This window comes from Ambystoma mexicanum, chromosome 6p (assembly GCF_040938575.1).
Source record: "Ambystoma mexicanum isolate Mex_15411 chromosome 6p, UKY_AmexF1_1, whole genome shotgun sequence".
Lineage (NCBI taxonomy): Eukaryota > Metazoa > Chordata > Amphibia > Caudata > Ambystomatidae > Ambystoma > Ambystoma mexicanum.
In genome coordinates, this window is record NC_090935.1 from 970,526,408 (window position 1) to 970,551,787 (window position 25,380).

Consider the following 25,380-nt stretch of genomic DNA (forward strand, 5'->3'; position numbering starts at 1 on the left):
CTTGCCGGTACTGTAGTTCCCAGACCGGCAAACTACAAGCTGTGCTCGCGGACCTGGCAGGCAGAAAGACACCCGCGAGCACAGCATGTCGATGCACCGGCACCAATATAAACAGTGCCGGTGCATCCGACCTCCCCATTCCATTCGGCCCCCTATAGGGCCGAATGGGAATGGGGAGCATCTTTTTTCTGGTGCCCACAAATGGGCAATTACTGGGTCCGGCAGGGCTGTAATGACCTGGTAATTGCCCATTCACGGGCGCCAGAAATCTTCGGTTTTACCGGCAAGGCTACCGCCAAACATCTAATGAGGCCCAGTGCCTTTAAAAAATGTCTGAGAGATCTGCACATAAAGAGATATTTAATAACAGAAAGAGGACAATGCTCAGAATAATTGTGGTCTTCCAAAGTATGATTTGAAAACAAAGTCCATCGAATTGTTTCATTCTCATGCAAGTCCATTAAGTCCAATAGTATTCAAATTCCAAAAGAATTATATCAAAACAAAAGAGGCAATTCTAAACGATTCCAGCAATTCAAATAAATAGTTTGTAGCACCAAAAGACGTGCAAAGGCTCCGCGTGTTTTGGTAACAACCATTGTCAGGAACCAAACATCTATAAAGAATGGAGATTTTGCCTAATCAATAATATTCAATGACATGCTTAAATTACATAAGGATGTTAAATATACTGAAATAGTACTCAGAACTAGAGCACAGTGCAATCGTAAGAAAATAGTAGGCCTCAAAATCGAGTAAAATCCAAAAAGGTGCCCCAGAAAGTGCAGAAAAAGGAGATTGTGAACAGTTTAGACTGAGGTCACCACAGAGACTAACCCGTACAAATGGACTTATTATTACAACACTAAGAAGAGGGTAGCGAGGCACACGAAGGGCTGGTTTCAACATGTGATATCATCATTACTATCATTATTATCAGACTGTTAGAAAGAGACTGCGCGCAGAACTCTCCAACAGAACAGTCCATTGAGCTGTCAAGACCTGGTGAGAGAGTAAAGCTGACTTGGTCGGACAGTCAACGAACACTGACCAACGACATCCCCCCACACTACCCTCTATTTCCTCTCTTCCATTCCCACCTACAGTTCCACAACCCCTGGAGAAGGAAAGAATTGGCCCAATCAATCAATCAACACTGACAGTGACCACATGCACCAGTCTCCTCTGCGTTCTTACTGTCTTCCGCCCAGTCCAATGTCTGCTGCTCCTCCTGCTGCTGCTGTTGTTGCACTATTTATGTAGGTTGTGTTTTCTGCTTTTGAACCTGAACAAAGCTCTGAACATTTGTAGTAGGGTATTTATTGAGAGCGGACCTCGTTTTTCGGAAAGCAATGCAGTGGTTTACAATCAAAGTCGGAAGAACATGGTTGGGGCGCAGAGAAATACGGGAGTGGGGATCTAACCACAGGGGAGGGTGGGCAATTGCCAGCAATGTATCTGCAAGTAGCCAGGGGGGAAACAGTGGGAATCAAGATTACTCAGTCGCAGGAAGGGTGGCGTGCTCAGGCTGTGTGGACTTAGGTGTTAAGGAGAAGCCAATTAAGAGGCATGTATGGTTCCATGAAGAACTCTGAAATCACCATGTAAATAAATATTCTCATTGGCGCTCTGACGCCAGACCGTATGTGGGGCAGTCATTCCCCACACAGTGGCTCTTTATTCGTGCTCTTCAGAGATCGACTAATATGAACCGCGACTCCTTGCCCCAGGCCTTCAGTATGAGTATGGGGGTACATGTAGTAACATGTAGTATTTTAAATACCACTTGTTTTAAAAAAAACTTCTAATTATGAATTGAAATTGCATGGAATATTGCAGCCTTGGGCACATAGCAAGTACTGCATGGGGAAACATGGGTCATTTACACCAATCTGCACTTTCTGTGTACCCCACAATGCACATATCACACATGATCTCAACTCATAGCTAAGTGGTAATTTGAAAATAGGAGGTATTTTAAATACAACATGCTTTTACAGTTACCACTTGGGTAGGAAATGGCTGGAAAAAGACAGAGGGGAGCACCAACAAGGTGTGTCTTGCTGGTGCGCCCAACAGTTCTGAGGTCCAAACCCCTGGGGTTAGGCTAGTTCAGAAGTCCCCAAAACGTAGTCCTAGCAGCAGTTCTCACGCGTTATACAGGCTCCAGAGGAATCATTGTTTAACTTGTAAGGATCTTGATGCTGAAACAGCTGAAGTCACGCATTCTTCAGGTAACATGTCCAAATGAGTATATAGGCATTGGGCTTTGCATAGTTTTTTTGTTAGGGTTAGTGCTGAGACAAATGAAAAGCCAGAGCCCACTTTGCATTACATGATGAGAACGGTTTTCTGCTGAATAACTATCATCAACACATTCTCAAATGTAAAAAGTGATCATTCTTATGTTCCCATAATGCCCTTTGCTTTTATGCAAATCACAAGAATTAGTTTCCCTAAAGAGATAGGTTGCTGGTCGCCGTGGACTGGGGCTTTGTCCATCAGCCTCGCCTGTAGGAAACTGCCCACCTATCCGCTTGAAGGGGAGGGGGCCTTACAAGAGTACATTTTTCCCACTTCCAACACTGGTTACCACCATACCCTCAATGAGACACTCACTGTTTGTTCATGTGAATCGTCTTCCCCTGCTACATTCCATTGGGACATGAGTGTAGGTTTTGTTGATAAGATGATGCAGCAGCAGACTAATAGCTTTAGGATCCACAAAGAATTGTCAATGCAACAGGAAGGCTCCTCGACAAACAATAGCATATCATTCATGTTATTAACATGCCAACTGTATGTATTCATTTTTATATAGATGATAGTTCTGTGAGTGCATGTGTGCGCGTGTGCATGAGTGCATGCACAACAGAAGCAAACCCAAATGGGGATTGTCGAGTGAGAAACAGAGAATTCCACAAAATGGAAGCAGTACAACAGCCAGGTTGATTTTAAGTCATGATTATGAAAGGGGTCTAGTGGGAGGTGCTTTCAAAAATGCAAACTCTTATTTCTCCCTAGGAATGACATGAAAAGCAGACAGAAAAAAGGGTACGTTGACGCTTTTTGTTTGTTTCTAGATTTAGTAATATCTCTTGGGAGGAGTGGCATACGTGGGGGCCGTCTACCCGTCAGGGGGCACGCATTGTGGTAGCTGATGCGCTGTGTTATTGTTATGTCATTGGCTTCACGAAATCAGAACGTCCGTCAGAGTTCACTTCCTGAGCGTTGGGCCCATAGCTTTAACCTGGAAGTTGATGCATCGGCGTCCTCCAGTAACCTCCCCATCTGCAGATACACAGTGCATGCGCCATTCTATAGATGACACCATTTAAACATGGCGTCACTTTTCACTAAACAAGGTGACTTCCTTTGACAAGGGGACATACACAAATAAAAAGATTTGTTATGTTTTATTTAGTGGGCCCGTGTCTATTATCGTCGCTGCACTAATAGATAAGCAGAGGCAAGTACATGATAATTGCCCCTTTTGGCTATTAGATGGATCGATTGCCACTGAATATTCTCTTTGCTTACAATTGCTCCCTGGATGGTGTAGTCCTTTTCTCAATCACCACGCACATCTTCCCTTTAACATTACGCGCTCCTGCAGTATCTTTTCTGTTTTTCATAAAGGGGCCCCTGTTATTTCAACCTAAAACCCATTCATGGCAGATTAGAGCCGAACAGAGCGCCCCTTGTCATCTGAGGACGGGATTGGGTAGAGTTAACAATGTTTGCGTAAAACGTGCATGCCTGCGTGAGTTCTAAGGGAAAGCCGCACGCGGCCTTGCTTTGCCGGGCTCCTGCCTTAATACTGTGGGGTGATCCATCTAATGGCGACACGTAGCGGTCTGTGGGCTGGAGACGCGCAGGGCAAGGCGCCAGCTGCAGGATCCCTGCCACCCAAGGCTGCTGGTCACAGTCGTTCCACACTCCAATTCGCATGCCACCCACACCTGCCACCAAAGGGGAACCAGCGCTAATTTATTAGCTGCGCAACTGCGTGACATTCTCATAGCAGACTGAGGTGATTACCAAGGTAACAGAAGGGGCTTTTGACCAAGAGTAGGGCATCTGCATGTCAAAATAAATTAATTAAATTATAAAATAGGACATCAACTCAAAATAAGTCAGTGGACCATGCAAACCCAAAGTTCTTTTGAACGTAGACCACCATTCTTACAAATTAAAATCATTCTAATGACAATTCTTTAATATGTGCTGTACAAAAAAATAAAAATAAGGCAATGTATTCTGGTATAATTTCCATTCAGTGTTTGAAAACAAGCACATTTCTTTAACTTATGTTATGGTTAGAAACGTGGCTGAAAGTGGCTTCTACTGTTGAAGAACAGCACTGGCACTCATTTTCATGTGCGTTACTGCAGGGAATACATCAGGGCGGGGGTAACGGATCATGTTCGCTGAGCCCTGACAGAACCCTGACTCACTGTCAATATTTGGAGACTGCCAGGACTGAGTCCTGGCTAGGCCTGGCCCACTTACGTCCTGCATTTTGCACCTTCACAGCACGCCCCCGTTACTTTCTGCTAGCCAGTCCTTTACAGCTCATCCTCGTAAGCCGTGCTGCAGACTCCTGCAGGGTAATGTCTAATGCCCTCTTCTCGGGTTCCACAAACACATCTTCACATTTTTGCAAAAAGGAATCTTGGGGCTATATCACAAAGGGGGAGAAACCAGGGCTGGTGTAGAAGTCTATGCCACCCCCGGAAAGGTGCTACTCTGGGGCCCCTCACATCCGGGCCAGATGTCATAATAGGCACTGGGCAGAACTCATCAGAATCAATGTAATCCACTCATACTGATCCCTTGTCCAAAAACCAATGTAAACAATCTGTTTGACAGACTTCTTTCAAGTCTTTCCCAAAAACTGCTAGCAGTCAAGAAGCTGCATGGTATGTATATGTAAAACACAACCTGTGTATTTATTCAAATTGACCTTATGTGGGAGATCATTCCATTAGCTAATGCGTTTCAGTGAATCTAAACAGCACACACACCCCTACAATTCAATGGGTTTTCTATAGTAGCACAGAACAATAGATAACATACATATACGGGATAAAGTGCCCCCTAGTGTACTTTATAAGGATACTGCAAGTCAGAGAGGAGTTCTGTGACCCAACAGAAGAGCGAGGCCAAAGCGCGACTTCCTACATAAGCCCATGAAACTCACAGGTGACCTGCAGATATCCCTTTTACGTACAGTAGGGTGTATTTTATTCCTTATAATGCATGGCCACCCACTGTCATGGCCTCTTGCTTGATCTAATGTGAGAGATCTTCCATTTGCTGTTCCATGCAATTAATCTAGAACGTGTTTGCATTTAAAAAAGCTCACATGGAGCTTGAAATCTGTTGCACAAAAATAGTTTGAGCAGTTTAACAAAGTGAATGACAAAAAAGTTTTCATTTTTTACTTTAAAATAAGTAAAGGACACTGATTCTTGCTCAGATGTGTTAACTGCCATGGGTTTTCCCTCCCAGTGCCAAGGCCTTTTTGGTGATTTCAGTATTTCACCATGCAAAGCCTTCTAACATTTTCTCCTTCATTTGTACCCCAGAAGTGTACAAATTAAACAACCTTCCATAAACAGTTTCTTGTCAATTACTGTTTGTAAAGTGTCACAGAAAGGTACCATACAAACACGGTATTTGAAAAGCTTGTCACCGCTTTAAGTGCAGAAGTGACAGCTGGAGTTCCGCTCTGTGCTGGCTCAAGTAGCAGACATTGTAACATCACAACTGAAGCATAATAACCCATTACAAGGCAGGTGTGATGCATTTTCTTATTCCAAGTTAGTTAACGTTTCACAACCAGCCTGTAATAAGAACCTGATTCCACGCTTTTATACGGATATTGTGGCTGCCATGTATTACATATATACATATAAGATATGTTTACATAAAACCTGGGAGAATGTAATCTCCCTGCAAATGCCTGCAGTTTATTTTCTAATCACAAGAGAGTTGAGATGTCACCTGTCACTTGTAATGACAGATTCTCTCAACTTGTCACCTGTCACCCCATGCCGCCGCACCTGGTCCAGCAGCCAGCACAGGCCACCTCTCATTGATAGCGAGACATGCTGATTTATGCCAGAATTGCTAGATTGGGCGCACAGATCTTCCTGGGTGCAGGGGAAGGAGACCGAGAGTTAAACAAGCGGGCGAAAGATGAGAGACAAGGACACGCAGGAACAAGAGCAGAGCTAGAAAAGGGAGACTGGATCATGCGAGACAAGAAACAACAACAAAAGAAACAACTGCTAAATAAATAAATGGATGGGAAGGAGAATATTCAAGTGCTCAGCAGGGACAGAGAAATATAAAAGGACAGGACATTATAAAAATGAAATGGAGAGAATAAACTTCAGAGATTGAAAATAAAATTGTAAACAAAACAGTTGTGTAAAGCTACTATATGGAATATAGCGTGATAAAGAGAGCACTGCATCGGGACATAAGTGGGGGAAATGGAACAAAAAGAATTAAAGGGGAGAAAAAACTGGAGAAAATTAGTCAAGTCAAAATAACTCCATGATTTGGAAAGACAGGCACCGGTCATCTGTTAAGTAGAATACTCTAATCCAACTGAACATACAATAACTATTGCAAGCCACCCCAGAGGTCTGTGAATGGGTAATGGCGCTTGGTCTGCAGCTTTCTGCCCATTTGTGATCACTGAACTTCTCGATGATTTTCACCATCCATGTAACGTGCAGTTGAGGATGCGTTACCCTCCTTCCCACGCCTGCTCTCTCCCCATCTATTGTACAGCGTTCTATGGCTCCTCTACTAGGTTTGCACTATAGAAAACCCACACATATATAAATACATGTTTTATATATATGCAAACGTGCACGTCTTTTATATGGTGTATTATTTCACATTTCTCAATTATTCTACAATTTGTTGAGCTGTTGGTTGTGAGTCAAAGATTTTCAATCACTGAGAAACATGGAAACAACCACAGCATTCCCACCAAGTACAATGTAAATACATAACTGTAAACCTAGGATTATGCTCCCAAAACGTCATCTCTGGCTTCTGGTTCTCTCTCCCAACCTTCCGACTTGTGAATTAACGCGGTGGAGATTCGGATCCCGCATAAGACCTGGCAGAATGCCCTTCCCTTTTTTTGCCAGACGAATTTCAGCTTATTTCCCACTCCTTGTTTTCTTCAGAAGCTTGCCACTTGATTTGGACCAACCCAATGTTCACCCGTGCCGTCGAACCTGTTGATTTCGCACCCTAAGCTTCTGGCTGAGATGTTTCACTCAAATGACTTCCACTCCTAAAGTGTAGCATTCTGGTCAGTTTCATCTGAAATAGGCTCAGTGTCTTCCAACATTTGATTTAGGGAGAGCAAAGGACAGGAAGGGCTCCTATTGACTGATGATAAATACCGATGAGACTTAATCAATACTGATCCGAATCAGCAAGGAATTGTGGCAACAGCAACTACCTGCCTTTCACCACCAATGGATGTTAACCAAGGATTTAAAATGTATTTAGGAGCTGTGCTATTTGTGAGCAGTGAAAGCAGTAAAATGCTCTTGATTCTAATATTTTAGGGGATCCAAACGATCGCCCCCTCTCTGACTTTATTAAAACACAGTAGTGTTGGCTGGAGTATTCCCACGCCCTGTACATTGCTGCAAATCGTCCTACTTCAGGATGTAGGCTTATTTAGTCCATCATCTTCATCTCACTCAGAACGCAGCCGCCTATCTTGTGTTGGTTCAGTTATAAAATAATTGCTCTAGGTGCCTTTGACCATTGTTCACTGAGATTGCTAAAAAATCCTATCTTTCGTCACTGCTAAAACCTTGAATTATTTGCCCCCTTCTTCTATTGAACTATCAAATAAACATAATAGAGGCAGAGCCTTCTCTATGTTGACCCTACCCTTGTGGAACTCTTTAACCCTTTCCTACATTCCATAACTAATAATCGTAAGACTTCATGAAGCCATAAAAACATATATTTTCCCCCTATTATGCAGATATTTCTGATTGGTTGAATTCCCTCCAGGCCAAAAGGTCTTTCAGGTGTTGGGGCTATCGACAACACCCTAAAATGAAAGCTGGGAAAATACATTTACAACCGAACCCCTTCATCTTCAGCAGTGAACCAAAAAACAAGGTTGGCCATTAGGTACTCCCCAAAGACAAATGTCATTACTTCTGTATTAAGTTTCAAATTCAGCAATAGTTGCAATACACAAAATCCTCCAAAATGTGGTCATACCCATGAACGTCCGGATTTAAACCTTGAGCTGGATCTTGTCATATGAGTTACGGTGTGCCATTACTGTGAAGAGCACTGTGTACTTTTCAAGCAGCATAACATATACTTAAACGGTACCCATGTACTATTGTTCTGCAATGCCATCCCCTGATTCTATGGACATTTATAAATGCCTTGTCCTTCTGTCTCATGTCTTTGCACTACACCAAAACCTTACGGATTCTAGGAGGGCAATAAAACATCAACACTAAAACACATTTTCATGATATTTTTATTGGCTTGGGCGGGACCTACTGTAGAATTAAGCTGGGGCCCATGGGCTGGTGCTTTGTGCTTAACCAATGAATCAGGGCTTTTCCTGCCACTGGGCAGGATCATTTGTGTTGCATTTCTTTAGAAGGAATATCTCCTCCATTTAAGGACCCCATTGTTCAGAGCCGCCCCAATTGTGCTACTTAACAATACAGTAGCTGACACTCTTAGCATCCCTTGTAAACCCCTTTAGGCCAGCAATGCTGCTTACCGGGTTCCCAGTCTAAGTAGACATTTTGTCTGCCTCCAATCCAAGACATAGGTGTTAACACGCTGCACTGGCTGCCTGATGCCCTGGCACTGGGATTCTACCATTGATACCCTTAGAGCTCCATGCTCCGATGTGGCGTACATTGCCAGTCGCCCCCTTCCACTGCATCCCTCAGTACTCCTCGTGATGGGTCCGGCCGTCACGCCTGGAAAGCTGAGGCTTTGGGCTTTCGCGCAGCTGCCTGCATGCTGAGGAGCAATGTACTTCCGTGCGACTGAACTTGCATCTAGGCTTCCCTTTTCACGGGCGGCAGCAGCTGCTTATTTAAAGATGGCGTACTTAAAGGCCAAAACGGCATTTGGCAATTACAACCATGTTCTACCAACAAAGCCCAGCTTTAATAAGGTAAAACTAATCTTTCTGCAGAGCAGCACAATCCTGACAAACAGGAAGCTTGGTGCCCCGCCATGCAGGTAGCCACAGCCAGGAAGCCCCCATGACAGATGACAGGCTGTACATTGTTTTGCACGTAATTGAATTGTAGTCCATGCTTGGCGGTCATGACTGCCGCCTTCCCTTCTCCCCTGCTTCCAGTCCCGTTCCAACAGGCACATCTATTAAGGAGACAGCAATTTAAACGGAAGTGGCCATTGGCGCTGGGAGCACAGGTGGCAGTGACAGCTAGGCCCCAAAACTACTACTCAGCCGCAAATCCTTTATATCCCTCAAGACAGGATTCAAATTTTTCCCATGCTTAATGCACTAAATGCGGACTTGTTGAGTGGAACGCAGGACCCTACTACCGACTGCAAGGCAAGGCAACGCCCTGCCCTAGACTGCAATGCAACACAGCGCTCTGTCACTGACTGCAAAGCAACGCAGCACCCTACTACTGATGGTAAGGCAACGCAGGGCCCTGCCACTGACTACAAGGCAACGCAATGCCCTACTACTGACTGCAAGGCAACACAGCGCCCTGCCACTGACTGCAAAGCAACGCAGCGCCCTGCCACTGACTGCAAGGCAACACAGCACCCTACTACTAACTGCAAGGCAACGCAGCACCCTGCCACTGACTGCAAGGTAACGCAGCACCCTGACGCTGACTGCAAGGTAACGCAATGCCATACTACTGACTGCAAGGCAACGCAGCACCCTGCCACTGAATGCAAGGCAACGCAGCACCCTGCCACTTACTGCAAGGCAGCGCAGCGCCCTGCCACTGACTGCAAGGCAACGCAGCACCCTGCCACTGACTGCAAAGCAACGCAGCGCTCTGCCACTGACTGCAAGGCAATGCAACACCCTACTACTGACTGCAAGGCAACGCAGCGCTCTGCCACTGACTGCAAGGCAATGCAGTGCCCTGCCACTCACTGCAAGGCAGCGCAGCGCCCTGCCACTGACTGCAAGGCAACCCAGCACCCTACTACTGACTGAAAGGCAACGTAGTGCCCTGGCACTGACTGCAAGGCAACGCAGCACCCTACTACTGACTGCAAGGCAACGCAGCACCCTGCCACTGACTGCAAGGCAAGGCAGCGCTCTGCCACTGACTGCAAAGCAACGCAGCGCCCTGCCACTGACTGCAAGGCAAGGCAGCGCCCTGCCACTGACTGCAAGGCAAGGCAGCGCTCTGCCACTGACTGCAAGGCAACGCAGCGCTCTGCTACTGACTGCAAGGCAACACAGTGCTCTGCCACTGACTGCAAAGCAACACAGCACTGTACTACTGACTGCAAGGCGACGCAGCGCTCTGCCACTGACTGCAAAGCAACGCAGCACTCTGCCACTGACTGCAAAGCAACGCAGCGCCCTACTACTGACTGCAAGGCAACGCAGGGCCCTGCTACTGACTGCAAGGCAATGCAGCGCTCTGCCACTGACTGCAAAGCAACGCACCGCCCTGCCACTGACTGCAAGGCAACACAGCGCCCTGCCACTGACTGCAAACCAACGCAGCGCTCTGCCACTGACTGCAAAGCAACACAGCACTGTACTACTGACTGCAAGGCGACGCAGCGCTCTGCCACTGACTGCAAAGCAACGCAGCACTCTGCCACTGACTGCAAAGCAACGCAGTGCCCTACTACTGACTGCAAGGCAACGCAGGGCCCTGCTACTGACTTCAAGGCAATGCAGCGCTCTGCCACTGACTGCAAAGCAACGCACCGCCCTACTACTGATTGCAAGGCAACGCAGGACACTGCCACTGACTGCAAGGCGATGCAGCACCCTGCCACTGACTGCAGGGCAACGCAGTACCCTACTACTGAGTGCAAGGCAACACAGCGCCCTGCCACTGACTGCAAAGCAATGCAGTGCCCTGCCACTGACTGCAAGGCAACGCAGCGCCCTACTACTGACTGCAAGGCAATGCCGCGCCCTGCCACTGACTGCAAGGCAACGCAGCGCCCTGACACTGACTGCAAGGCAATGCAGCACCCTCCCAACTGACTGCAAGGCAATGCAGCACCCTGCCACTGACTGCAAGGCAACACAGCGTCCTGCCATTGACTGCAAAAGAACGCAGCACCCTGCCACTGACTGCAAGGCAACGCAGTGCCCTGACACTGACTGCAAGGCAATGCAGCACCCTGCCACTGACTGCAAGGCAATGCAGCACCCTGCCACTGACTGCAAGGCAAGGCAGCACCCTGCCACTGACTGCAAGGCAGCGCAGCGCCCTGCTACTGACTGCAAGGCAACGCAGCGCCCTGCCACTGACTGCAAAGCAACACAGTGCTCTGCCACTGACTGCAAGGCAATGCAAAACCCTACTACTGACTGCAAGGCAACGCAGTGCCCTGCCACGGACTGCAAGGCAACGCAGCACCCTGCCACTGACTGCAAGGCAATGCAGCGCTCTGCCACTGACTGCAAGGCAACACAGCACCCTGCCACTGACTGCAAGGCAACCCAGCACCCTACTTCTGACTGCAAGGCAACGCAGTACCCTGGCACTGAGTGCAAGGTACCGCAGCACCCTATTACTGGCTGCAAGGCAACGAAGCACCCTGCCACTGACTGCAAGGCAACGCAGCGCTCTGCCGCTGACTGCAAGGCAACGCAGTGCTATGCCACTGACTGCAAAGCAACGCAGCTCCCTGCCACTGACTTCAAGGCAACACAGCACCCTGCCACTGACTGCAAGGCAACACAGTGCCCTGCCACTGACTGCAAAGAAACGCAGCGCTCTGCCACTGACTGCAAAGCAACGCAGCACCCTACTACTGACTGCAAGGCAATGCAGTGCCCTGCCACTGACTGCAAAGCAATGCAGCGCTCTGCCACTGACTGCAAAGCAACGCAGTGCCCTACTACTGACTGCAAGGCAACGCAGGGCCCTGCCACTGACTGCAAGGCAACACAGCGCTCTGCCACTGACTGCGAAGCAACGCAGTGCCCTACTACTGACTGCAAGGTAACGTAGCACGCTGCCACTGACTGCAAGGCAACGCAGCACCCTGCCACTGACTGCAAAGCAACGCAGTGCCCTACTACTGACTGCAAGGCAACGCAGGGCCCTGCCACTGACTGCAAGGCAATACAGCGCTCTGCCACTGACTGCAAAGCAACGCAGCGCTCTACTACCGACTTCAAGGTAACGCAGCACACTGCCACTGACTGCAAGGCAACGCAGCACCCTGCCACTGGCTGCAAAGGAACGCAGCACCCTGCTACTGACTGCAAAGCAACGCAGCGCTCTGCCACTGACTGCAAGGCAACGCAGCACCCTACTATTGACTGCAAGGCAACGCAGTGCCCTGTCATTGACTGCAAGGCAACACAGATCCCTGCCACTGACTGCAAGGCAACACAGTGCTCTGCCACTGACTGCAAGGCAACTCAGCGCCCTGCCACTGACTGCAAGGCAACGCAGCACCCTGCCACTGACTGCAAAGCAACGCAGCACCTTGCCACTGACTGCAAAGCAACACAGCTCTCTGCCACTGACTGCAAGGCAACGCAGCACTCTACTACTGACTGCAAGGCAACGCAGTGCCCTGCCACTGACTGCAAGGCAACGCAGCGTCCTACTTCTGACTGCAAGGCAACGCAGTGCCCTACTACTGACTGCAAGGCAGCGCAGCTCCCTGCCACTGACTGGAAGGCAACGCAGCGCCCTACTACTGATTGCAAGGCAACGCAGCACCCTGCCACTGACTGCAAGGCAACCCAGTGCTCTGCCACTGACTGCAAGGCAACACAGTGCCCTGCCACTGAAAGCAACGCAGCGCTCTGCCACTGACTGCAAGGCAACGCAGCGCTCTGCCGCTGACTGCAAGGCAACGCAGTGCTATGCCACTGACTGCAAAGCAACGCAGCTCCCTGCCACTGACTTCAAGGCAACACAGCACCCTGCCACTGACTGCAAGGCAACACAGTGCCCTGCCACTGACTGCAAAGAAACGCAGCGCTCTGCCACTGACTGCAAAGCAACACAGCACCCTACTACTGACTGCAAGGCAATGCAGTGCCCTGCCACTGACTGCAAAGCAATGCAGCGCTCTGCCACTGACTGCAAAGCAACGCATAGCCCTACTACTGACTGCAAGGCAACGCAGGGCCCTGCCACTGACTGCAAGGCAACACAGCGCTCTGCCACTGACTGCAACGCAGCGCCCTACTACTGACTGCAAGGTAACGTAGCACGCTGCCACTGACTGCAAGGCAACGCAGCACCCTGCCACTGACTGCAAAGCAACGCAGTGCCCTACTACTGACTGCAAGGCAACGCAGGGCCCTGCCACTGACTGCAAGGCAATACAGCGCTCTGCCACTGACTGCAAAGCAACGCAGCGCCCTACTACCGACTTCAAGGTAACGCAGCACACTGCCACTGACTGCAAGGCAACGCAGCACCCTGCCACTGGCTGCAAAGGAACGCAGCACCCTGCTACTGACTGCAAAGCAACGCAGCGCTCTGCCACTGACTGCAAGGCAACGCAGCACCCTACTATTGACTGCAAGGCAACGCAGTGCCCTGTCATTGACTGCAAGGCAACACAGATCCCTGCCACTGACTGCAAGGCAACACAGTGCTCTGCCACTGACTGCAAGGCAACTCAGCGCCCTGCCACTGACTGCAAGGCAACGCAGCACCCTGCCACTGACTGCAAAGCAACGCAGCACCTTGCCACTGACTGCAAAGCAACACAGCTCTCTGCCACTGACTGCAAGGCAACGCAGCACTCTACTACTGACTGCAAGGCAACGCAGTGCCCTGCCACTGACTGCAAGGCAACGATGCATCCTACTTCTGACTGCAAGGCAACGCAGTGCCCTACTACTGACTGCAAGGCAGCGCAGCTCCCTGCCACTGACTGGAAGGCAACGCAGCGCCCTACTACTGATTGCAAGGCAACGCAGCACCCTGCCACTGACTGCAAGGCAACCCAGTGCTCTGCCACTGACTGCAAGGCAACACAGCGCCCTGCCACTGAAAGCAACGCAGCGCTCTGCCACTGACTGCAAGGCAACGCAGCCCCCTACTACTGACTGCAAGGCAACGCAGCACCCTGCCACTGACTGCAAAGCAACGCAGCCCCCTACTACTGACTGCAAAGCAACGCAGCGCCCTGCCACTCACTGCAAGGCAACGCAGCACCCTAAGACTGACTGCATGGCAACACAGCACCCTACTACTGACTGCTAGGCAACGCAGCACCCTGCCACTGACTGCAAGGCAACACAGTGCTCTGCCACTGACTGCAAGTCAACGCAGTGCCCTGCCACTGACTGCAAAGGAACAAAGTCCCCTACTACTGACTGCAAAGCAATGCAGCGCCCTGCCACTCACTGCAAAGCAACGCAGCGCCCTACTACTGACTGCAAGGCAACGCAGCGCCCTGCCACTGACTGCAAGGCAATGCAGCGCTCTGCCACTGACAGCAAAGCAATGCACCGCCCTACTACTGACTGCAAGGCAACGCAGCGCCCTGCCACTGACTGCAAGGCAACGCAGCGCTCTGCCACTGACTGCAAAGCAACGCACCGCCCTGCCACTGACTGCAAGGCAACGCAGCGCCCTGCCACTGACTGCAAGGCAACGCAGCGCTCTGCCACTGACTGCAAAGCAATGCACCGCCCTACTACTGACTGCAAGGCAACGCAGCGCCCTGCCACTGACTGCAAGGCAAGAGAACTCCCATATTTGCAAGTGTTTTGGAAATCAACAGATCATTCCTTTGCTACTTGTGTGGTTTTGCCATTTTTCAGTGAACACCAAGAATCATTTCCAGCGCTCCATTAAGTTTGTGTTTACTTTACGGCTCTCGGTCGCACCCCCCAACTCCCCCCAGCAAAAATAGGCAGCACCACTTACTTCAATATTTTTAAAGGCCTGAAATGCCCGGCGCCAATATTAATTACATTTAACACATTAAATAATTAGCTTGCGGCAGTAGACTTATAAAACTCTGCTGTAAGAATCAATAGCAGACATGAGCGCCTTTAATGAAGGGATAGATAGTCAGACGTTTCAGGGACATCGCGGAACTGCTGTTTACGGCTCCGTCCTGTGTGATGCGCGCTGCCAACACACAGCGCAGATCCTTTCCGGTTGAGCGCAGCCTAGCATCCTTTTTTGTATGATTTGGAAATTGAGCATATTATATTAATGCGGGGGATACTCGAAGAAAGTCAAGTTTGAAGTTTCGCTGCCTCTAGATTCTTATATAATCATCTTCTGGGCTCAAAAACCTTGACCCAGAAGTGGACGATTCTGCGAAGAAGTATTGGAATCCATACACAGAGGGAGCACGGGAAAGGCAAGGGGCAAAATCTCCCAGAGACCAGAAACACAACAGGCGCATGCGCGCCCCCATCATCTCTACAGGTGTGATGGGGATCAGGCTTCACTGGCCACATCTCCGAGCTGGCAGGGTTGCCACACACATGTAGCTATCCCGGCACTGCCCCAAGCAGGGCCCTTAATCATGGGGCATTTACATTCTGTGGATTATTTACACAATTCAGATTTATTTTGACTACAAAGTGGCTTTGAGAAGGTCTACTCCAGTCGCTTGCCTGACAATGCCCTTGCTAGACATTGCCGGGTGCTGGTCCACGCCTGCAACCTTGGCATCTTTCAGGATTATTTTCCCATACAATCATTGCTTACCCAGTGCAAGACACCAGTTAACTTGATGACTGAACTCACCACCAAAGTATTACATGCCGTTTTCACGTATGTATCTGTACCACAATCTGAATCTATAAATACATTCATGACATTAGATTATTGTATGTCCAATCTGGACTTTTAAACGTGATATATTCTAGCACAACACTGAGGTTATCAGATTAGGCATTGCTGAGTTATTTTGAAATTATAACTATTTGTATACTAAATGTACATTAACCCTTTGAATAGAATTATAATATGTGCCCATCTCCCTATCGCAAAACCTAAAAAACAAAAGGTGAGGCGTGAGATCCAGCAGCCACTCCCACTCACATGCATGCGCAAGGAATGGGTTGGTCAGTCAGGGCACTGGTGGGGCACCAGATTAGACATTACACATTCATCGTTCGGATATCAGACTATGTCAAACTTTAGTCAAAAAAGGATTTGTTTACCCCCCAGATTTTCCCCAAGCAAAGACAATATTTATGGAAAACGCTCACATAATGCTCCAGTCAACCTATTACTCTTTTCAGTCCCTGACATTTCAGATCATTTGACCTGCAATCTCTCCCCTTCCACTAATAAGTGTTCCAGGGAGTATCTCAAACATTCCTTTTACTGCTATTCCCAAAGATAGCGCTCTGTCCGATTGCGCCATATTGCTGTTGTTGGTTGCCTTTCGTAAAGAGAAAACAATGCCAATGGCCTCTTATTTCTTTCTACCTGTTGCAGGCCCTACCAGTGTGGACACTGCTCCCAGTCCTTCTCCCAGCCATCGGAACTGAGGAATCACGTGGTCACCCATTCCAGCGACAGACCCTTCAAGTGCGGCTACTGTGGCCGCGCCTTTGCTGGTGCAACAACACTCAACAACCACATCCGGACACACACAGGGGAAAAGCCTTTTAAGTAAGTAGAGCAGAAGAGGCCTCAGGAGTTGCACCCGCAGAGAGCAAGGAAGGGGAGATACTTCAGCCTCCTAGCAGAACTGACTAATTCCCAGCTGCCAGCCAGGCTCCCGTACAACCGCGCCCTGCCAGGATTCAGAACAGAGACCCTTGCTTAGGGAATCCCTCAGGAGAGGCTACCCACCAGTAAATCTGCCTTTCTGCACATGTTGAAAGTCATTATTCAGTCTCATGTTCTCAACAGAGCAGCTTCAGGTCAGATGATTGTGGTCATACCAGTTACCAAACTACCTTCATGTAAGACCCCTCTAAAGCCAAGCCAGGCATATTTGAAATGATGTCTGGTTCCCAGCTACAGACACCGTTGGTCCTGAGAAGATCCCTCCTTTCCTAATGATATGCTCCGTGAGATTACAAGCCATGTGCCGCGTGAGATGGGGGGCTTTGGGTGTAGTAAAAATCTCTGTCACTCGGGGAGGACAGTGCTTGCTGATGCTTGTTTTCAAGCCCACCTCTAGCTAGGAACAGGTACTTTTAGGTGGAGAGGCTGCAATCAAAGGGGCAACAAAGTGCATGGGTGACACGCATTCATACTACATAGCTTGTTCTGAAGAATGGGGAGAAGCAATCCACAAACAGTACCTTTTCTACCCAAAAAGACAACTATTCAGTACAATAAATCAGTTATAGTTGGGAGTAATAAAGTTTGGATGGGTTCAATATTCCTGGACAATGTTTTGCCAATCAGCCTTTCCTTCAATGCCACCCTAATCCCAGACGAGTCCTCTCCCACCAGCCCATGGCCCTTCTTAAGGCCTAAAGACTTCCACAACATTTCATGCCAACCTGGTAAATCTGGCAGATTCTACTCTGCGTTGTCCAAATCTGGGCCTCGACAGCCGGAATCCTGACAGGTTTTCAGGATATCCCTCATTAGTATTCCCGAGGAAAATTGTGCATACATTTAGAATCATTGTATGCAAATCTATCTCATGAATATTAATGAGGGGTATCCTGAAAACCTGACATGGATGTGGCCCGGAGTTGGACAACCATTCTAGGTGATATAATCCGGGCCAAGCAGTGATTTTTTTTTGTTTTTAAATAAAACCTCAAAATACATGACATGTGAATATTAAAGCCAATCAGGTATCTACGGGCAGTCAACAGCTCACAGTTGTAGCTGTAAGGCTGTTGCAATGGACTATTCTGTTGCACAAGATACAGCACCATTCTCTCACCACAGTATGTAGAAATAGTATCTAAAATGTACATAATAAAAAGCTCCAACCACTTGGAGCCATCCTAACACAGTAAATTGATGCATGGTGTATGTTTCACACCTTGGATGACACAGACTCCATGCTGCATCATTACAGGTTGTAGATCACTAAAGACAGCTTGCATGCGCCTATTGACCTATCAGGTACAGCACACCCTGAGGGAGAGAATCAATAAGAAAGGAACCGTCCAATGCACATAGAACTTATAAACAACAAAACAACAAATAGTATTGAAAGTAATTCAATTAACATGGGTGCAGGGGAGGTAACACAGCCTTGGCAAATAGGCTATACAAGATCAGCAAAGACTGATATCTTGACAGAGGAAACCCCTGTCCCTTAAACACCTTCAAACTAGTAAGAGTCATTCCAGAGGGAATAATGACCAGTCATAGGGCAAGGCCTCCGCCTCGAAGGCATATAAGACAGCAATTCTCACCACTAAAACCACCTCCTACGATAACAGAATCACTAAAGCAAGTTCCAACACCAAGGAACTCTTCATTATCCTGCGTGAATTAGAAAATCTGAATGCACCAACCACCCTAGTAAAACCAGACAATGCTTGGTGCACACCATTCAAACTGCCCTTTCCACCAAAATCAACCTCCTATGCAGTAAAATCTCTTCCAAGAAAGCTCTACTAGCGGGCAAACACACTCCTCAGAATTCCATTTTACTGCCCGACCTGAGCCATCCAAACCCCCCATCTGAGTTGGTCCCCCGCTTCTCCTTCCTCCCTGTCACCCAAGAAAATGTCTTGAACGCCATCCAGGATCTTAAGCCCTCTAATTGTAAGGGAGCCAGCTACCCTGTTCACATTATCAAGCTCTGAGTCCCCCGCCTGACCCCAAACATCACAGAATGTGTCAACTCCTCCTTCAAATCCTGTGAAGAATCCACCAGCATCAAAGAAGCCTGGGTCACCTGCCTGCTGAAAATACCCCCTCTCGCCCAAACAGTTCCCACAAATTACAGACCTATCACAACAGTACCTTTCCTGCTCAAAACCCATGATCGCATTGCCTATCTCCTATCACAACAATTCCTTGAACCGCACACACTCCTCAGTGTCAAACAATCTGGCTTCTGGCCTAAGCACAGTACCACAATGGTTCTCCTTGACCTAAAAATACAACTCGACAGTATCAGAGACACTGGAAACCTAGCCCTCGTTCTCTTTTTAGACTTGTCGGCTGCTTTTGATTTGGTGGACCATCACCTGCTCTGCCAAAACCTCTCCGCTTCCTTCCATTTCTCCCCTGACGTGGTCTGATGGATACAATCCTTCCTTAGCGAACACACATCCTGAGTCTTCATTGACAACCACTCAGTTGATCCCATCCCTGTCCCCTTTAGTGTTCTGCAAGGCTCCTGTAGATCCCCCACCCTGTGTACTACCGATACAAAACTTCTTTTTGACATATTCATGCAATTGGGCATCACCTACACCAACTTTGCGGACCACATGCAAATTCTCATCCCTATTTCGGGCAATCACAGTAGTGACGCTGACACCATCAAAAAATCTTCTGCACTATCCAGAACTGGTTGGCTACCCACAATCTCTGCATCAACAATGAGAACACTGAGCAACTCATTGGGCCTCATTACGACCCAGGCGGTAAGGGGTTAACGGCAGCGTTAACAGCGCCGACCCTTACCGCCTGAGTACGAGGTCCCTTAGCGCCATGGCGCTTTTAACACCTGCTTTTAGCAGGTGTTAAAATCCATGGCGCTAAGGGACCATGGAGTTAATTACGCCACCGTAATTTACGGTGGCGTAATTAACGCCTTCCCCACTCCCATTATGCCCTATGGGGCAAAAATGGGAATGGGGAAGGGTAAATGGGGATTGGGGACTTACCGCCCCGCCAAGGTCGGAATGGGGCGGTAAGTCCGCCAACCACCATGGCGTAAACGTAGTTTACGCCATGGTGGTAAAGTCACGGCCCAGGCGGTAACTTACCGCCTGGGTCGTAATGAGGCCCATTGTGGGCTCCCCCTCTCGCCAAAAAATCCATTGACACCTCCTACTCCTCTTTCATTATCAGTGGCACTGCTATTACTGTCCATAAAGACGTAAAAACATTGTGAGTTTACCTTGATGCTGAATTATCCATAACAAGGCACATCAATGCCTGCTCCTCTTCTGCAGGCCACACTGCAAAATGTATCTTACGTAAGCAGTTCTTAAGCCCTAACAACTGTCTCACCCTCTCAAGAGCTATCATCCAGGGCAATCTTGATTATTGTAGCATACCGTTCAAGGGCACGTCCGCTTCCAACCTGACAAGGTTTCAGTTGCTACAAAACATAGACCTGCGCAAGGCCCTGGGCCTCTGCAAATCTAACCACATTTCTGCAACTTGTCGTGAGATCCCTTGGCTACCGATAAAAGCGCAGATCAACTTCAAAACATTATCCATTGCACACCGCTGCATTCACAATGAAGCCCCACCCCAGGTGCACGTTCTGAAAACTCAGAAGGCATAGTAGGTTTTTGTCCTGTTTTCCTCTTCCCCCCAATGCTCTTACATATTGTGTTTTTTTCTGTATTTTAATGTATTTCCCACTGCTGCTCCCTCGCTTGCCCCATGGGCCCTTTGACACAGTATTTTCTAATTGTATAAGCGCCTAACAAGCAAATAAAATAAATAAATAAATAAATATCTGAACAGCGGCATTGCAAGGAAACACCACTACCGCTCCCTCCACTACCTGTGCACCTAAGAAGCAAACCTTCCTACCCAGCATTCAAGAGACGTTTGAAAACGTGTCTGTTTGATAAGTACGGCGAACCGTACTCTAGGTCTACTTTGCACATTATGAACTGATTATTGGCTTACCATCCTGATTGTATGTGTTCTCCCTTATTGCCTCCTGTACAAAGGCCCTGATACCCGTGGGTCTGGGCGTGACACAAATGTTCACATAAATAAAATAAGATAAAGCACAAATGAGCGACCTCGCACGAGGCCATTCTTCCAGCCAGTCACACGCTTCTTCCTGGATAGTCACAAACAGGCAACGCAATTGGCCCGGCCAAGGTGTCGGGTGGAGCACAGTCACTGATAGAAGTGTGGGAGTGGGTTTAAAGAGAAAACGAACACAAATAAGTAGTATTGAAATATAATCAAATGTACAGCTGGGGCCGACTGCACTTTCACTTACTAAACAAATGAAACGCTTAAAATGGCTGCAGACCCTGCTCCTCAGCATTCATTTAACCCGCCACCTGTCCATTGTTCAACAAACTGCCTCACATCACCTTTGGCTAAAATGACTCTTGCCAGTCTGACCATGCAGGGTTCTGGGTGAGAACGATGACATATTAGTAGCAAAAAAAGATACAGCAGAAAAGAATGGTGCAATGTCGGTCATTCTCAAGCGTGGACCAGACTTTTCTGATTAGAGCCATCAACGGCCCTGCCCCGGCGTGTTGGAAGGGCCGCATCCCAGCCCTTGGCTTGACGTGAGCAGAGACGAGGAAGACAGCAAAAAATAGTGCCAGCGATTTGATTGATTTTATCTGGGCGCTGTGTAAATAGATTTTAGTAATTAATTGAAGAGGTTTCAGGGTCAAAATGGGAAATAGATTTCTTTTAATGTTAAGGTGTTACGTGTAACCTTGTTGACTCCACTTAATTTTCTTTCTTAACATCCTGTTTTTGTCATCTTTCCGATAGACGCCTTTCCTCCCTGTTGGAGGGCATTACATTTGTGTAGTCTTTTCAGCACCATTCTTTGTCACGGCATGGACTCATGCTAGAGTAAAACCTATTTTGAGACCTTCCCTAAGGCCTTGCTTTCTTAGTGTTCTGCTTCCTTGTGGCATGCTGCATGCAAAGCTACTCCGCTGCCCACCCGCTGCACCCTTCTTATGCAGTGTGTGGTGGGCATCTGAGTCTATGTTTACTTGAAAAGTGCAAAGCTGAATAAGTCCATTGGTCTCATGTGTCCGCTGTCCGTTTAAAGGGCCTTGCACAGTGCCGCTGCGCCGCCGCCTATGCGCACTACTCGCTTGAGTGTAGGAAAATGAGCGGGCTTTAGATTCATTAATGGCATATGTGTATATTATTTCCTGTCAGATCTCCTTTTAGCCATTTACCCTATCACTGTTAGGTGCTACCATGCGCTGTCCAATCAGATATAATAAGAGCGCCTGGTGTGCTCCCAAAAGTGTGGGAGTGCCCCCAGCGTGTTAGTTGTCCTGTGATTGGTAAATTGGTGGGGAACGCCTGAAGGCCGAAAGGAGCTGCGCGAGGAGCAATATGACGCCCCTGTCACCCCTTTCAATTTCATTGACTATGTCTGCTTGGCCCAACCACACATGGAATGGTTGTCACGTTAAATGCCACGCCTTAGCACAGAAAGCACAACAATGCCATCTAGTCGAAAGAGGAGATCGCCGCTCTTCATTCCAGACGTGGAGGCTGAACCATAGGAAGCTTTTTCAGAATCAAAATATATGTGGCGCTCTAGCCTTAATGCTCCGCCTCCAATCCACAAAGCCCCCTCAAGCTCCGGTCCCCGCGTCCTGTATGTCCCAGCTGGATTGAAGCCATATGAAAGAGCTGAGTGTGTCACAGCTTTAAGGCATCACTCATTCCTGACTTTCAGTAAATCTTGAAGCATGGCACCAACGGGAGGCCTGCTGGCTGGCTTGCAGACAGGGCACCCATCGCCCTCTGAATGAATAGCTTCTTGTGCTCCCCCAAACATGGATGCCCTTCTAGCCCAGCATCGTGATTACTGTTAGGGGGAAGGGAAGACTAAGTGCTCTCAGCTGAGCAGACGCTACTAGATGCAGCACTCTCGCTTTCTTCTGCAGTTTAATGACCCTAACGCTTAGGGGGGACACTCAGGCCACCACCAGACCTTTCAAGTCTTCTTTGATCTGAAGGACAACTTAACTATGGTTGAGAGGTGCACTCAAATGTTGGGCACCAAATGTGACCATTTATGTTAATTAGTTCCCCGAACCAGCACAAGACAGAATGCTACGGCATCATTAAAAACACGAGTTCCCTTATTTAAGAACTATTATTTAAACGTGAAAACTTTAAATCACACCTTCCTTAGATACTGGGCCAGAGGGTCTATAGGGTAGAGAGCTTCTGCCGTATTCCCAAGCGGAGGGCTCCCTGGGTTTTTCTCAGTGCACAGGTTACCTACTGGTGTAACGGGGGCCCCTGCAAGCCCATGGTGGAACACCCGTTGCTTCTCTGAGAACAGGGGAGTTGCTAGGTCTGGAAAAGACCCGGGGCTAAGCTGATGTCGGAACGGTTGGGGGCTAGCTAGTCTTTTGGCTGTAGCTCCTGAGATTCTAACCGGGGCTACAACCAAAAGATCAGGGGCTATAGCCCCCTTAGCCCCCCCCTAGCAACGCCCCTGTCTGAGAAGCTTGGTGGTGGTGAGGGGCCCCTGAGTAGGGCTTGCAGGGGGCCCCCACATTTTGTGTCACACTACTAAGAGTTACCCGCCACCTTTTCCCAACACGCCTCTGAGAGTGAACACCACATCCTCCCCGAGCGAGGATTCTTTCTGGACTGAGGATCTTGTTTGATTTTCCTGGGGTACTGCTCATTGTGAAACCCACTCCAAGGGCGTTATTGCGAAACATTGGGCAACTGGCATTATGGCAAACATTGCCCTAGTGCAAGAACCAGATTCGGTCAATGCATTTTTTTCACCAGGGCAAAGGACTAGCACTAGAGCGCGTTTGCCCTCCTGCTGATTGCACCAGTGTAATGTGTCTGTAATGCCACGCCAGGCATCTACCCCCACTGAGCTCTCTGCCCTGGGAATATAATAAACATGGGGCTCTTCTTCACTAGTGGATAAGAGTAGGAAATACACAGTTCCACATGGCCTGCTCTCTAGCTCCCTCTGCAGTTCTTACCAGGCCACTAACCACTTCGCTGCCTTTGAAGAAAGAGGCAGTCAGGAAAACAACAGCCACAATTTGCTTTGTAATTGGTTTATGTCACAAAATCAAAGAGTACAGAGATACGGTTCTGTATGTACAGCTATACTCTTTCCTTTTCAGCCTAGAACCACCTTGTGTACATTTAAACATTTTGAGTTGCCTTAGAATAAAATATTTTCTCTGACCTGTGACATCTAAGGAGGTACCTGGGTCAGCAAAAGGAGCATGGGCTGGGAGGCACCAAAAATAAAAAGCATCGGTGGCTGGTGTGTTTGCCCTAGTCCCATATGACAGCTAGTACAATGCATCAGGTAGAAAAAGCAGGGGTGGCAGGTGCCCTCTACCCTACACCCATGTGACTGGCAGGTGCCCTCTACCCTAGACCCTTGTGACTGTACAATGCATCAGGTAGAAAAAGCAGGGGTGGCAGGTGCCCTGTACCCTACACCCACGTGACTGGCAGGTGCCCTCTACCCTAGACCCTTGTGACTGTACAATGCATCAGGTAGAAAAAGCAGGGGTGGCAGGTGCCCTCTACCCTACACCCACGTGACTGGCAGGTGCCCTCTACCCTAGACCCTTGTGACTGTACAATGCATCAGGTAGAAAAAGCAGGGGTGGCAGGTGCCCTCTACCCTACACCCACGTGACTGGCAGGTGCCCTCTACCCTACACCCTTGTGACTGGCAGGTGCCCTCTACTCTACACCCGTGTGACTGGCAGGTGCCCTCTACCCTACACCCTTGTGACTGTACAATGCATTAGGCAGAACAGGCAGGGGTGGCAGGTGCGCTTTGCCCTAGTCCCCATATACCAGTCAGTGCAAGGTATCAGATAGAAAGGGCACGGGCAGCAGGGGCACTTTACGCTGGTCCCATGTGACAGTGCTCTAGTCCATTAGACCAGTCAGTACATGTTGAACGTATTTGGAATGGGAGTCCCGGCCTGACTGTACTGTTCAGTTCGTGCCACTGCCACTGAATATGAATACTTTGGCACTTCCTAAATGTCGCTGTCCCTGTAAAAGTCTCCCAACAGACTATGTTAGCCATGACGCGCCACCGGCCGACACTTAACACGAAAGCCCATATGAGCCCAGCAAATCAATTGCTAGAGTTGCCAGGTCTTGAGAACGTTAAGTGCCAAGCCCACTATTGGTTCTCGTCATTTTCTCCCATGCCTATTCATTTTGGATATCTTTTATTTTGATTTTTTAAGTATTGTTATACGGTTATAAAATAACCTTTAACAACTTTCCTTAATAACACATCATCTTAATTACATAACAATTCATTTTCCCAATTCTTGTGGGTACATTTACA

The 25,380-nt window shown here is 48.4% G+C and overlaps 1 protein-coding gene across 3 annotated transcripts in view; it reads left to right on the top strand.

The window, feature by feature from the left end:
• Positions 1 to 25,380, top strand: part of PRDM6 (PR/SET domain 6) — a 268,286-nt gene that overhangs the window by 227,876 nt on the left and 15,030 nt on the right. For 2 of the 3 annotated variants that reach the window (XM_069625581.1, XM_069625582.1), the window contains exon 7: positions 16,668 to 16,844. The exons of the other annotated variant lie outside the window; for it this stretch is intronic. In XM_069625581.1, coding sequence (XP_069481682.1) covers positions 16,668 to 16,844 — 177 coding nt within the window. The remainder of the gene's footprint in view (positions 1 to 16,667; positions 16,845 to 25,380) is intronic. 3 annotated transcript variants of the gene reach the window in all.